This window comes from Leopardus geoffroyi, chromosome E2 (genome assembly GCF_018350155.1).
Source record: "Leopardus geoffroyi isolate Oge1 chromosome E2, O.geoffroyi_Oge1_pat1.0, whole genome shotgun sequence".
In the NCBI taxonomy this organism is placed as follows: domain Eukaryota; kingdom Metazoa; phylum Chordata; class Mammalia; order Carnivora; family Felidae; genus Leopardus; species Leopardus geoffroyi.
Genome location: NC_059335.1, coordinates 3308668 through 3321541, shown reverse-complemented (window position 1 = coordinate 3321541; position 12874 = coordinate 3308668). Strand labels below are relative to the sequence as shown.

General features: G+C 55.7%; 1 protein-coding gene across 2 annotated transcripts in view; it reads left to right on the top strand.

Moving 5' to 3' along the window:
• Positions 1-517: 517 nt before the first annotated feature.
• BRSK1 (BR serine/threonine kinase 1) overlaps positions 518-12874 on the top strand; it is a 19672-nt gene continuing 7315 nt past the window's right edge. Inside the window, exons 1-7 of one of the 2 annotated variants that reach the window (XM_045441453.1) lie at positions 518-1009; positions 3231-3325; positions 3421-3506; positions 5369-5509; positions 9468-9584; positions 9665-9698; positions 9779-9847. In XM_045441453.1, the coding sequence (XP_045297409.1) occupies positions 874-1009; positions 3231-3325; positions 3421-3506; positions 5369-5509; positions 9468-9584; positions 9665-9698; positions 9779-9847 (678 nt within the window). In that variant the 5' untranslated portion in view covers positions 518-873. Of the gene's footprint in view, positions 1010-3230; positions 3326-3420; positions 3511-5368; positions 5510-9467; positions 9585-9664; positions 9699-9778; positions 9848-12874 lie in introns of those variants that run through there. The other variant, XM_045441454.1, reaches the window with a different exon arrangement.

Below are 12874 nucleotides of genomic sequence, written 5' to 3'. Positions count from 1 at the left end.
CTGGTTCTGTGTCGCTGTCTCTCCCCCTCATCCCCTCTCCCCTTCTCCATCACATCTGCGTTTCTGCACATCTGTCTCCGTCTCCCCGGCCAACTCTCTCCCTCTTTTACCCACCCCCCCGTCTCTGCCTCTCCGCGTCGGACTCCCCCGGCTCTGCCCCTGTCCCTGCCTCGCGCCAGCCGGTCTGCTGGTCCGCATCTCTCTCGCCGTCTGCCTCTGTGCCCGACTTCATCTCCTTTTGTGTAGCCCCGTCTCGGCCCCGGTCTCTGCTCCGCACGTCTCTCCCTCGCCTGGCCTCCACCCTCTCCCCTCCTGCATCCCCGCATCCCTCCTCTCTGTCCCTCCGGCTCCCAGGCCCGCCCCCTGCCCCCGCTCCCCCTCCCCCCTCCGAAAGGGTTAACTTTGGGGAAGGGCCCGGAGTCCCCGGATGGTGATGTCAGCGTGCCGGAGAGAAAGGACGAGGTGGCGGGGGGAGGCGGAGAGGAGGAGGAGGCGGAGGAGAGAGGGCGCGTGGGGGGGCGGGGGGGACCTCGGCCTGCAGCATCCGCCGGCCCGCACCTCAGACCCCCCCGGCGGGGGGAGGCGCAGGAAGGGGGGGGCCGGCCAGGGACGGGCTGGGGAGGGGGGGCCGCTCAGCCCCCCCCGGGCCATGCTGACTCCCGGGGCCTGACCCCCCCGGGCCAGCCCCCCCTCCCCCAGCTCCGCGGCCCGCCGATTGGGGGGGCCCAGCCCAGCCCCCTGGGGACCCCCGGAGAGGTGGGGAGCAGCCGGGGGGGCCGGGACGGAGCTGTCGCCGGCCCCCACCGGAGGGACGGGGCGACCTGCCGCCGGGGGGGCGGCCGGGGGGCCGGTCGGGCCGGGACCAAGGGCACCATGTCGTCCGGGGCCAAGGAGGGGGGCGGGGGCTCCCCCGCCTACCACCTCCCGCACCCACACCCACACCCACCCCAGCACGCCCAATATGTGGGCCCCTATCGGCTGGAGAAGACGCTGGGCAAAGGACAGACAGGTGAGCCAGGGGAGGGGACACCTAGGGCGGGGGCAGAAGAGCTGGGGGGCAGAGGGCGGGACTCCTGGGTATTCAAAGGGCAGGGGCTGATCGCCCTCTGTGAGGGTCCCTCACAGAGAGGGCATTTGGGCTCCAGTCTGCTGGGTCCCCAGGATGGAGGGGGCTGGGGGCTTGGACTCCGGGGGGGGGGGGGGTGGTGAGGTGCGGGGCCCAAAGGCTCCCACCTCATGGTGGGCAGAGGTTGGAGGGGCTCCAGGCGGGGAAGGGAGGCCGGCCTGCAGCAGCGGACCAGCCGGCAACGGGAGCCGAGGTCCTTGCTGCAGTCCGGCCGCGGGATGGGGGTGCGCCCTGGACAGCCGCTTCCCTCTGCACCGCTCTGGATCCGGAGGGCCTCACGCTCTCCTGGCAGGCTGTCTGGGTGACCAGCGGTGAGGCTAGGGTGATGGGGCCTGCAGCCTTCTCCCCCTTCTCTGGCATGCCGGCTCAGTGTGGGCAACAGGATGGAGAGGTAGAAAGGTGGATCCAAGAGCATAGCTCCCAGGAGAGGTTGTGGAATGGGGGGGGGGGGGGGGAGGGCATCCTTTGCTGTTGCTAAACACTGGCCCCAGCTGTAGCCTCTTTCTTGCCAGGTGGAGGGTAGGGGGTTGTGAGGCAGGAGCTGCACACCTGTGTCCTAGGCAGCGGTGGGCCCAGGGTCTCTGTGAAGCTGAGGGCCGGGGCATGAGGGAAGTAGAGGCTCAGACCCCAAGAGCCTAGTGGTAAGAGTGTGAAGGTGTCACTGACCTGAATTCCTGAGTTATGGGGGAGGAAGGGGACATGGTCTTGGACTGCTGGGTCTGAGGGAGGAGGGCTGGGGGTCTGGACTCCTGGGTCTGAGGGAGGAGGGGGCTGGGGGTCTGGACTCCTGGGTCTGAGGGAGGAGGGGCTGGGGACCAGGACTCCTGGGTCTGAGGGAGGAGGGGCCTGGGGCCTGGACTCCTGGGTCTGAGGGAGGAGGGGCTAGGGGTCTGGACTCCTGGATCTGAGGTAGGAGGGGGCTGGGGCAGGACTCCTGGGTCTGAGGGAGGAGGGGCTGGGGGCAGGACTCCTGGGTCTGAGGGAGGAGGGGCTAGGGGTCTGGACTCCTGGATCTGAGGTAGGAGGGGGCTGGGGCAGGACTCCTGGGTCTGAGGGAAGAGGAGCTGGGTGGGTCTGAGGGAGGAGGGGCTGGGGGCCTGGACTCCTGGGTCTGAGGGAGGAGGAGCTGGGTGGGTCTGAGGGAGGAGGGGCTGGGGGCCTGGACTCCTGGGTCTGAGGGAGGAGGGGCTAGGGGTCTGGACTCCTGGATCTGAGGTAGGAGGGGGCTGGGGCAGGACTCCTGGGTCTGAGGGAAGAGGAGCTGGGTGGGTCTGAGGGAGGAGGGGCTGGGGGCCTGGACTCCTGGGTCTGAGGGAGGAGGAGCTGGGTGGGTCTGAGGGAGGAGGGGCTGGGGACCCAGACTCCAGGGTCTGTGGCTTTGGGGCTTACCCCTGGGGAGTGGGCATACTCTTCCATGCTCCCAGCTACAGCTGCTATTAAAAGGAGATCCAAAAAGAGGATTAAAAAAAGGTCAGGGTTTGGAAGGAGGTGGAGGAGAATGGTCTGGGAAGGGGGCAAACGTGAAAGTATATTCCCTGGGAGACCTGGAGTCTCCAGATGATTGAAGGGCAGAGAATTCAAGGAAAAGATGGGTTTCGAGGGAGAGAGAGGTTGAAGGAGGCAGCAGGGGAGACAAAGCTATGGAGACACAGTGAGGAGAGATTCTGTGGACAGACGGACTTCAGGGGGCACATCAGAAGGACAGAGAAGGGGGTGAGAACCAGGGTCGGCTGTGGAGGTGGTGGACAACCAAAAGGGACAAAACAGGGGCACCTGGCTGGCTCAGTCAGTGGGCCGTGAGACTCTTGATCTCGGGATTGTGAGTTCGAGCCCCACGTTGGGTGTAGAGATGACTTAAGGGGGAGAAAAAAAAGAAGAAGAATGGACAGAACAGAATGTCAATGTCTATGGGCAGCAGGAAGAAGAGTGCGTTTTGTGGGAATGACAGCTGTCAGAGCCCTCAGGGACTCAGGTCAGGGTGATTCAGGCCACTGCAGCCAGCAGGAAAAGGAGGAGGAAAGGGGGTGGCAAGGAGGACTGCGGAGCCAGAGGCCGTGAGAGTGCTCTCTGAACACACTCCACATTTTCAATCCTGCTTCCCCAGGGCTGGTTAAACTCGGGGTCCACTGCATCACGGGCCAGAAGGTTGCCATCAAGATCGTGAACCGAGAGAAGCTGTCCGAGTCGGTGCTGATGAAGGTGTGTGTGTGCTGAGGGAGGGCGTCCCTTTGGGGCTGAGGGGAGGGAGGGAGGCCACGCTGACCTCCATTTCTGTGCGCCCTGCCGTCCCCCAGGTGGAGAGGGAGATCGCCATCCTGAAGCTCATTGAACACCCACACGTCCTCAAGCTGCATGATGTCTACGAGAACAAGAAATATTTGTAGGTATTTATAGACACCCAGCCCCCCTATGCACCCCCCACTCCAAATTCCTAGGGTGGGACCTTTCTGGAAAGAAGGCCTGAAGAGGCCTGTGGAAACTTAAGCTCTCCTGGCTGGGCCTCTGAAGGCCCAGTCAGTCCCTTCCCTACCGCACAGAACACACACACACACACACACACACACACACACACACACACACGCATGCTCACACATAATCCTCCTGTTCCCAGGCTGACTGGCCTGACCTGGCCTGACGCTAAGGACCAAATGTGCCTCAGCAACAGGACAGCTAAGCGTGAGCCATCCTGAGTGGGGGGACAGAGGCCCATCCTGCCCCTTCTTCCCCAGCCCCGGTACCCCCCCACCCTGCACTACAGGGAACACTCTCTACTAGATAACCTGGATGTCCTCAAGGAGATCCACCTTGTTAACAGCAGCTCCCCACCCCAGTTCCATCTGCTGAGGCAACAGGGCTTAACAAAGCCTAAGGCTCAGTGAATCCTGCCTCTTCCTAAACCCCCACTCTGGAGCATTGGAACCCCCCCTTCCCCGCACATAACTCTGGGTGCTACGATGGACACCCCAACAACGGCTGTCTTACGATTTTCTAGTCTGTATCTCAAAGTTGATTACCCCCCAGGAACATGGGAGTGGAGTCCAGCTGTCCAGGGTACAGACAATAGGCCTTTGTCTGGACTCTGGTGACCCAAGGGACAGCTGGGCTGGGCAGCGGGAGAGGGGACAGACCCCCGCCCCCACCATGCAGTCCTCAGGATGAACTGTCTCCAATACCCATCAGATGCTGGGGCTGGTTTCCCCAGGCAGTACGCTGCTGGGCCCCACGTGCTCATGGGAATTGTAATCTTCAGGCTTCCCCAGGTGTGGCAGCAGGGAGGGGCTTTGTCACCAGGTGGTGGAGATGTCACTCCCACCCCACCACCTAGGTAGGGAGAGGTGGGGGCCCATGGGAGTTTGGGCTTCACAGAGGATTATCAGCCTTCCAAGAAATTGAGCCTTTGTTTCCAGTGGTTGATGGGAATCAGAGTTTTAACCTCCTGGAGCCTGATGGGATTTGGAGTCTTAAGGATCCAGTGGCTGATGGGAATTAGGAGTCTTATGTCTCAGAGGCTTATGGGAGTTGGGAGTTTTAAACCCCTTTAGAGCTTCTGGGAGTTGTAGTCTTTTACCTCACAGACTTTGACTTAGATTGGTGCACACTACAATCATTTATTGCCAGGCATTATTGAGAATTCGAGTTTCTTCATCCCAGAGGCTTATAAGAATGAGAGGCTTGGCTTTCCAGAAGCTAGGGAGGGAGGTGTCTTTATTTCCCAGGGTCTTGTGAGAATTGGGGTGTTTCTGTCCTCCAGGTGCTAACAGGGTTGCCTTATCTCCTGAAATAACTAGGAGTCAAAGTACTATACTCCTCAAGTTGGCATAGGATTCTGGAATTGAGTTTTGGATTCCCAAAGGCTGAGGGGTATTGGAGTCTCTTTTGCCCAGGGGCTCACTGAAACTGGAGTCTCCTCCTCCCCCCGGGGACTCATGGGAATTGGAGTCTCCTCCTCCCAGGGACTCATGGGAATTAGAGTCTCTCCCCCTCCCAGCAACTCATGGGAATTGCAATCTCTCCCCCCCTCCTGGGGACTTATGGGAATTGGAGTCCCACCCCCTCCCGGAGACTCATGGGAATTGGAGTCTCTCCCCTCCCAGGGACTCATGGGAATTGGGGTTCTCTGCCGTCAGGGGCCAGTGGGATTGAAGTCTTGTGCTGGGGTCCAAGGCTTTTGAAAGAGGAAGACCAGGCTCTTTGGTCCTCCACATGCCCCTTCCAGCCCTCTGCCCCCTCCACGTCCCCCAGGTACCTGGTTCTAGAGCACGTCTCTGGAGGTGAGCTGTTTGACTACCTGGTAAAGAAGGGGAGACTGACACCCAAGGAGGCCCGGAAGTTCTTCCGCCAGATAGTATCGGCGCTGGACTTCTGCCATAGCTACTCCATCTGGTGAGGGGGCAGCGTGAGGGGAGGCCGGGAGGAGCACTGCCCACGAGGCAGGCCCTGGAGGCACATGGCAGCTGAGGGGAAGCCAGTGTGGGGCGGCCCCGACACAAATCTTTATCCCTTTAAAAAAAACTGAGCTATAACTCACGTATCATAAAATTCGCCCCTTTAAAGTACACAATTCTGTGGTTTGTAGTATAGTCAGTGCGGTGCGTTGCTGCTATGTAATTTTGGAACATTTTCATCACCCCCAACATCATCACCTCGTACCCATTAAGCCATCACCCATCCCCCGCCCCTGCCCGCAGCCTCTGACAACCACCAGTCTGCTTTGTGTCTCCACGGATTGGCGCATTCTGGACATTTCGTACAGACGCACTCATACCGCATGTGGTCCTCTGTGTCTGGTTTCTTTCACGGAGCAAAAGGTTTTCAGGGTTCGTCCATGTTGTAGCTTGTCAGTACTTCGTTCCTTTTTGTGGCTGATAAATATTCCATCACGTGGATATGCCTTATCTTGTTTATCCATTTGACAGTTGATGGACACTTTAGTTGTGTCTCCATTTTTAAATGTTGATTATTTTCGAGAGAGAGAGGGAGACAGGGCGTGAGCAGGGGAGGGGCAGAGAGAGAGGGGGAGACACAGTAAAAGGAAGCAGGAGCCAGGCTCTGAGCTGTCAGCGCAGAGCCCGACGCAGGACTCGAACCCACAAACCATGAGATCATGATCTGAGCCGAAGTCGGACACTAAACCGACTGAGCCACCCAGGCGCCCCTGTTTCTCCTTTTTGGCCATTATAAATAATAGGGACATGTGACTATTCACGTGCTAGTTTTGTGTGTACCCGGTGTTTTCGGTTCTCAGGTACGTACCCGGGGGTTGAACTGTCTGGTCATATGGGAACTCTGCTTGGCCTTTTGAGGAAGTACCAGATGATTTTCCAAAGCGGCGGCGCCCTTTAACACACCCTCCGCCCCACCAGCAGCCCATGATGGTTCCAATCTCTGTACCTCCTTGCCAACATTTGCTACTATTTGACTTTTTTTTTAAGCTTATTTATTTAGAGAGAGAGAGAGAGGACAAGTAGGGGAGGGGCAGAGAGGGAGAGAGAGAGAGAGAGAGAGAGAATCGCAAGCAAGCTCCACACTGTCAGTGCAGACCCCAACCCAGGACTCGATCCCACAAACCGTGAGACCGAACCATGAGACTGAAACCCAGAGCTGGACGCTTAACCGACTGAGCCACCCAGGCGGCCCATTACTGTTTGACTTTTTGGTTATAGCCGTACGCTAGTGGATATGGAGTGGTATCTCATTGTGGTTTTGATCTGCAGCGCCCTCATGACTAATGATGTAGCACATCTGTTCATGTGCTTATTGGCCATTTGTTTATGTTCCTTGGGAAAAATGTCTGTTCAGACACTTTGCCCATTTCTTTTGAGTTATCTTTTGATTATTGAGTTGTAAGACTCCGTTATTCTAGGAACGAGAGGTAGCTCTAGGAATAACTCTTAAGAATTATTTATTCTGAGGACAGATCTTTTTTTGTAAACGTTTATTTATGCATTTATTTTGAGAGAGAAGGTGCTTGAGTATGAGAGGGGGAGGGGCAGAGAGGGGAGAGAGAGAAAGAGAGAGAAGGAGAGAAAGAGAATATCCCAAGTAGGCTCCACACTGTCAGCACAGAGCCCGACTCGAGCCTTGATCTCACCAACCATGAGATCGTGACACCCCTGAGCTGAGACACCCCTAAGGACAAATCTGTTATCAACTGTATATTTTTTGAGTATTATTTTCTCAGTCTGCGACATGATTTGGCATTATTAATATATTTTTTAAGGTTTTTTTTTTTTTTATTTAACGAAGGAATCTCTGCACCCAGCTTGGGGCTCGAACTCATGACCCTGAGATCAAGAGCCACGTGTTCGCTCTTCCGACTGAGTCAGCCAGGTTCCCCTCTTTTGTGTGTGTTTTTTTTTTTTTTAACGTTTATTTTTTTGGGGACAGAGAGAGACAGCATGAACGGGGGAGGGGCAGAGAGAGAGGGAGACACAGAATCGGAAACAGGCTCCAGGCTCTGAGCCATCAGCCCAGAGCCTGACGCGGGGCTCGAACTCATGGACCGCGAGATCGTGACCTGGCTGAAGTCGGACGCTCAACCGACTGCGCCCCCCAGGCCCCCCTCTTTAGTGTTTTTATAGCAATGTCTTGTGAAAAGCAAAAGCTTTAAATTCTGGTAAATCCAATTTTGTCTTTTTTTTTTTTTTTTTTTTTACAGTTTATGCTTGTTCTGTCCTATCTATAAATCTTTGCCCAGCTCAAGGTCCCTAAGGCTTCCTCCTACATTTTCTTCGAGAAGTTATATAGTTTTAGCTCTTGCATTGAGTCCTGGGATCCATGTCAAATTAATTTTTGTCTATGACTTGAAGTAAGGGGTGAGGTTCGTGCTTTGGCTTGTGAATGTCCATGTGAAAAGATCGTCCTGTCCTCTCTTCCGCTCTCGAAACAGGATATTAAATATGCAACGTTTTAATGATTCATTGAGGTGCAAATGGTTGCCTTCCGTTGTCTTTCAGCCTCTTTTGTTTGCACACCTCCCTCTCTGGGGTGGGGATTGGAGTTGGGGTGGGTATCAGGGTAGAGCTTGGAAATGAAAAGGCCGCCTGTTTAAATTGTCAACACCTCCCTATCTATCGACGGGACCCTGTCGAAACCCTGACATTAAAAACACTGGCCTTGGGGCGCCTGGGTGGCGCAGTCGGTTAAGCGTCCGACTTCAGCCAGGTCACGATCTCGCGGTCCGTGAGTTCGAGCCCCGCGTCGGGCTCTGGGCTGACGGCTCAGAGCCTGGAGCCTGTTTCCGATTCTGTGTCTCCCTCTCTCTCTGCCCCTCCCCCGTTCATGCTCTGTCTCTCTCTGTCCCCAAAATTAATAAACGTTGAAAAAAAAAATTAAAAAAAAAAAAAAAAAGGGGCGCCTGGGTGGCGCAGTCGGTTGAGCGTCCGACTTCAGCCAGGTCACGATCTTGCGGCCCGTGAGTTCGAGCCCCGCGTCGGGCTCTGGGCTGATGGCTCGGAGCCTGGAGCCTGTTTCCGATTCTGTGTCTCCCTCTCTCTGCCCCTCCCCCGTTCATGCTCTGTCTCTCTCTGTCCCAAAAATAAATAAACGTTAAAAACACTGGCCTCTAGGGGGCAATAGTCAACATACTGAACAAGTATGACCCAGTTACTGAGCTGACCGCTTCCGACCGAAACTCTAGAGTCCTCAGGCCCCATCTCCTCCCAGACGTTAGCTCTTAAAACTTGAAGGATTTTGCTCCAGGGGAGAGGGCAGGTGTCTCACGAGGGACCAGTGACTGGCTTGGGGTGGCAATGTTTTTATTGTGCAGCACGGAAGTATTTCAATAGCTCAACGTTAACTCGTCTTACCTCCAAATATCTCACTTCGTACATAGTCAAGCATTTGCGGATAAAATGATATGCTGTCTGGCGTCTCCAGTGAAGGGGCGCCTGGGTGGCTCAGCTGGACGAGCGTCCGACTCTTAATGTCGGCTCAGGTCATGATCTCACGGTTGATGAGATCAAGCCCCATGTCGGGCTCTGCACTGATAGCAGGGGGCCTCTTGGGATTCTCTCTCTCTCTTTTCCTCTCTCTCTGCCCCTCCCCCCCTCAAAAATAAACAAAATAAACTAAAAAAAAAAAAAAAATCCAGAGGAGGAAGGAAACAGTACGTAGGGGTATAGGCGAGAGAAGATTTGCCCTGAGTTGATAACGGGGGGGGGGGGGGGGGGGACGGCGGGCAGGTGCATGGGGCTTCCTTGTATCTTCTCACTATTTTGGAGCGTGTTTGAAATTGTCCATAAGACTTTGCAGGAGTGTCCCCCTCTGAGAGATAGCGAACTGGGCCTCGGCCCCCAGGAGGCGGGCAGAGATCTGAGCGCCACCTGCCTGCCTGTCTCAGCCACAGAGACCTGAAGCCCGAGAACCTGCTTTTGGATGAGAAAAACAACATCCGCATCGCGGACTTTGGCATGGCGTCCCTGCAGGTGGGGGACAGCCTCCTGGAGACCAGCTGTGGGTGAGTGGGGGCCCGGCCCCTGGAGTCCCAGGGAGGGGGTGAGAAGCCGGCCAGAGGCTCACACTGCCTCTCTCCCTCAGGTCCCCCCACTATGCGTGTCCGGAGGTGATTAAGGTGAGTGAGCGGGTGGAGAGGCGGGAGGAGTGGAAGGAGCGTGGTGGAGAGACGATGTCACAGCTGGTCCTCCTTTGCAGGGGGAGAAGTATGACGGCCGCCGAGCGGATATGTGGAGCTGTGGAGTCATTCTCTTTGCCCTGCTTGTGGTAAGGTGCCCCTCGCCTCTCCTGCCCCATTTCTAGGACAACGGAGAGCGCAGAACATCAAGTTCCGTCCTCCCCTCAGGGGTACCAACGATTTCACGGAGATCGGGAAGGTGGGAGGTATTAGCCAGCAGACCGAGATCCTGGAGCACCCCCCTCTGTGCCCAGAGCTGACCATTCAGTCACACGATGGTGAGCTAACCCAGGTGTCCCAGAAAAGGACGGGGCAGCCGGGAGCCCTCGGACGGCTCGGGACGGTGGCTGTGCTAGGGCACTGCAATATGACAGTCACTCGTACAGTCAGCCCGGCTCTTCCCGCCTCGCCTCCACACCTGAGCTTCTCTGCCCAGAACGTTCTCCCATCCCTACCAGTCCCGTTGCTCAGCTAGGTTACACCTAGACTTTTTTGGTGGTGCTGTTTATTTATTTTGAGAGAGAGAGAGGGAGAGAGAGAGAATCCCAAGCAGGCTCCACACCTCCAGTCCGGCGTCCAACACGGGACTCAAACTCACGAACCTCTTGATCGTGACCTGAGCCGAAGTCGGCTGCTTAACCGACCGAGCCACCCAGGCGCCCCCTTAGACTTTCTTTTTGCTTCAATTCAACTGCCACTTCTCCAGCAAGCCTCCCCTGTCCCCCACGCCCCACGAGGTCGGATTCTCCAGGGTAGGCTCTGGCCTTCCCGGCGACTCGGTTGCCATCGTGCGTTTAGTCGTTCGGTTCCTTGAGGGGGCGTCTCCCTTCCCTTCTAGATCATCAGCTCCCAGAAGTCAGGGCTTTTGTCTTTGTGTGTCTTATTTCGTGGGCTCGCGAGTGGGACCCGAGTTGGGTCGGCCCTCAGGAACACGTGTGGTGTGGACGAATTAGTGGTGCGCTCCATGCGAGGCGCTGTTACAGGCACGTTATCCTCCGGACCTCTCCCAACAGCCCCGGAGAGAAGTGACCGGCCCACACGGCTGAGAAAGTGGCAGGTCTGGGATCAGTGTTTGGCGTCATAAGCACTAGCCTACGTGACCAGGGAGGCTCCGTGACACTGAGGAGAACGAGGCCGAGTGGGCGCGCCGGGGCCCAGGGCCCCCCCGGGGAAGCTGGAGAGGCGCCCGGGAGGCAGGCTCCAACACTACAGGCCTCAGCCCCTCTGCAGCTGGCAGTGCGGGAGCCCATCCAGCTGAGTTCAAACCCCCGCTCCGTCACCTTGAGCAAGCAAATCACCGTCCCTCTCCAGGCCCCTTGCCTCACCCGCCCAGTGGCGACGGTTAGGGTACCTGGAATTGCGAGGGTTTCCGTAGCGTGTCGTATGCTCAGCGTTCTAGGCGGTGCTCGACAGTTACTGGCACTCATACTTCATTACTATTATTATTACAGATGATTCTCACGACTTACGGATTCTGTATTGCAAAGTTGCCCACTGACCGCAGTTTATCCATGACCTCAAAATCAACACTCTGGGTGCTTTTGAGGTCATTCTCAGATGTGCACAGAGCAGAGAAAAATTGGAGTCCCCACCACACGCGAGGCAGCCCACCCTCTGCTTTTTATGTATTTATTTATTTCCTTACTTCAGCTCATCTCGTAAGCAACTGTGCTTTTTGTGGTTTATTGAGTGCAATATATTTGCTTTTTCGTGCTTTTTATTGGTGATTTTATTTTATGTTATTATTTTTTTAAGTTTGTTTATTGTGAGAGAGAGACAAGAGACAGAGAATCCCAAGCAGGCTCTGTGCTGTCAGCACAGAGCCCAACTCAGGGCTTGAACTCACGAACCGTGAGATCATGACCTGAGCCAAAATCAAGAGTGAGACGACCGAGCCGCTCAGGCGCCCCTATGTTATATTTTTTTTTAAATAATCTCCACACCCAATGTGGGACTCGAACCCACAACCCGAGATCGAGGGCCACATACTCCACTGACTGCGCCACCCAGGCGCCCCTCTTGGGGATTTTAAATGGTCCTCGGGGTAGTGTTAAAGTGCCATCTTGCGTTCCTAAGGGCAAGAAGGCTGTTTTGTCCCTCGTCGAGGAAAATGTATGCGTTAGATACGCTTCATTCAAGTGTGAGTTACAATGCTGTTGCCCATGAGTTCTATCTATATGCCATATATATATATATATATATATATATATATATATATATAAACAAAGCCTGATGTGGGGCTTGGACCCACAAACCCGTGAGATCGTGACCTGAGCTGAAGTTGGATATTCAGCTGACTGAGCCGCCCAGGCGCCCCTATATATTTATATATTATACCCATGTATTTATATATATTTTTTTTTATATAAATATATATTAATATAGACATATATATATATATATATATATATATATATATATATATATAAAACAAGAGGTCTGTCTTCGCTTGGGCTGCTCTAACAAAAGTAGACCGTGCAGCTTAAACAACAAACATGCACTTCTCACTGTTCTGGAGGCTGGGAAGTTGAGGGTCCAGGTACCAGGCAAACAAGACACACAGGGACACATCGAACAAGACCGACAAGCAGAGTCACATCCAGGCTTCCTGGCCCTAGACCAGCATTCAGGGGCGCCCTCTCCCAGTCTCCCCAACCCCAACACCCGGCATTCTCTGTCCAGAGGCCTCTGACACCAGGGACAGCACTGTCACCCCCTGTGAGTCTCGGTCCAGCGTCACCTCCCCCACGACCCCTTCCTCGACTCCCCGGCTACAGCCGGCTCCCGTCCCGCGCTGCCTGCTTGTTCTGTGTCCTCATCACCCACGTTCCCGTCCATGTGTTGTTTGCCTCGCCCACCACGCATTCAACAACCGTTGCCTGTTAATTACTGTTCTACACAAAGCTCTGTGAGGACAGGAATCTGGTTTTGTCCTGCTCCAGCCCTGGGGGCCAGATTGGAACCCGGGCGGCAGCAGGGGCACCGTCAGGTGCTGAATCCATCACGAATGACATCACAGCTAATGCGCGTCCACTCACCGGCATCTCATGGTCCCAGAGAGCGAGGGCTCATTTTGTCGGTGACTAGATCCCTGACCCATAATGGATGCTCACCTT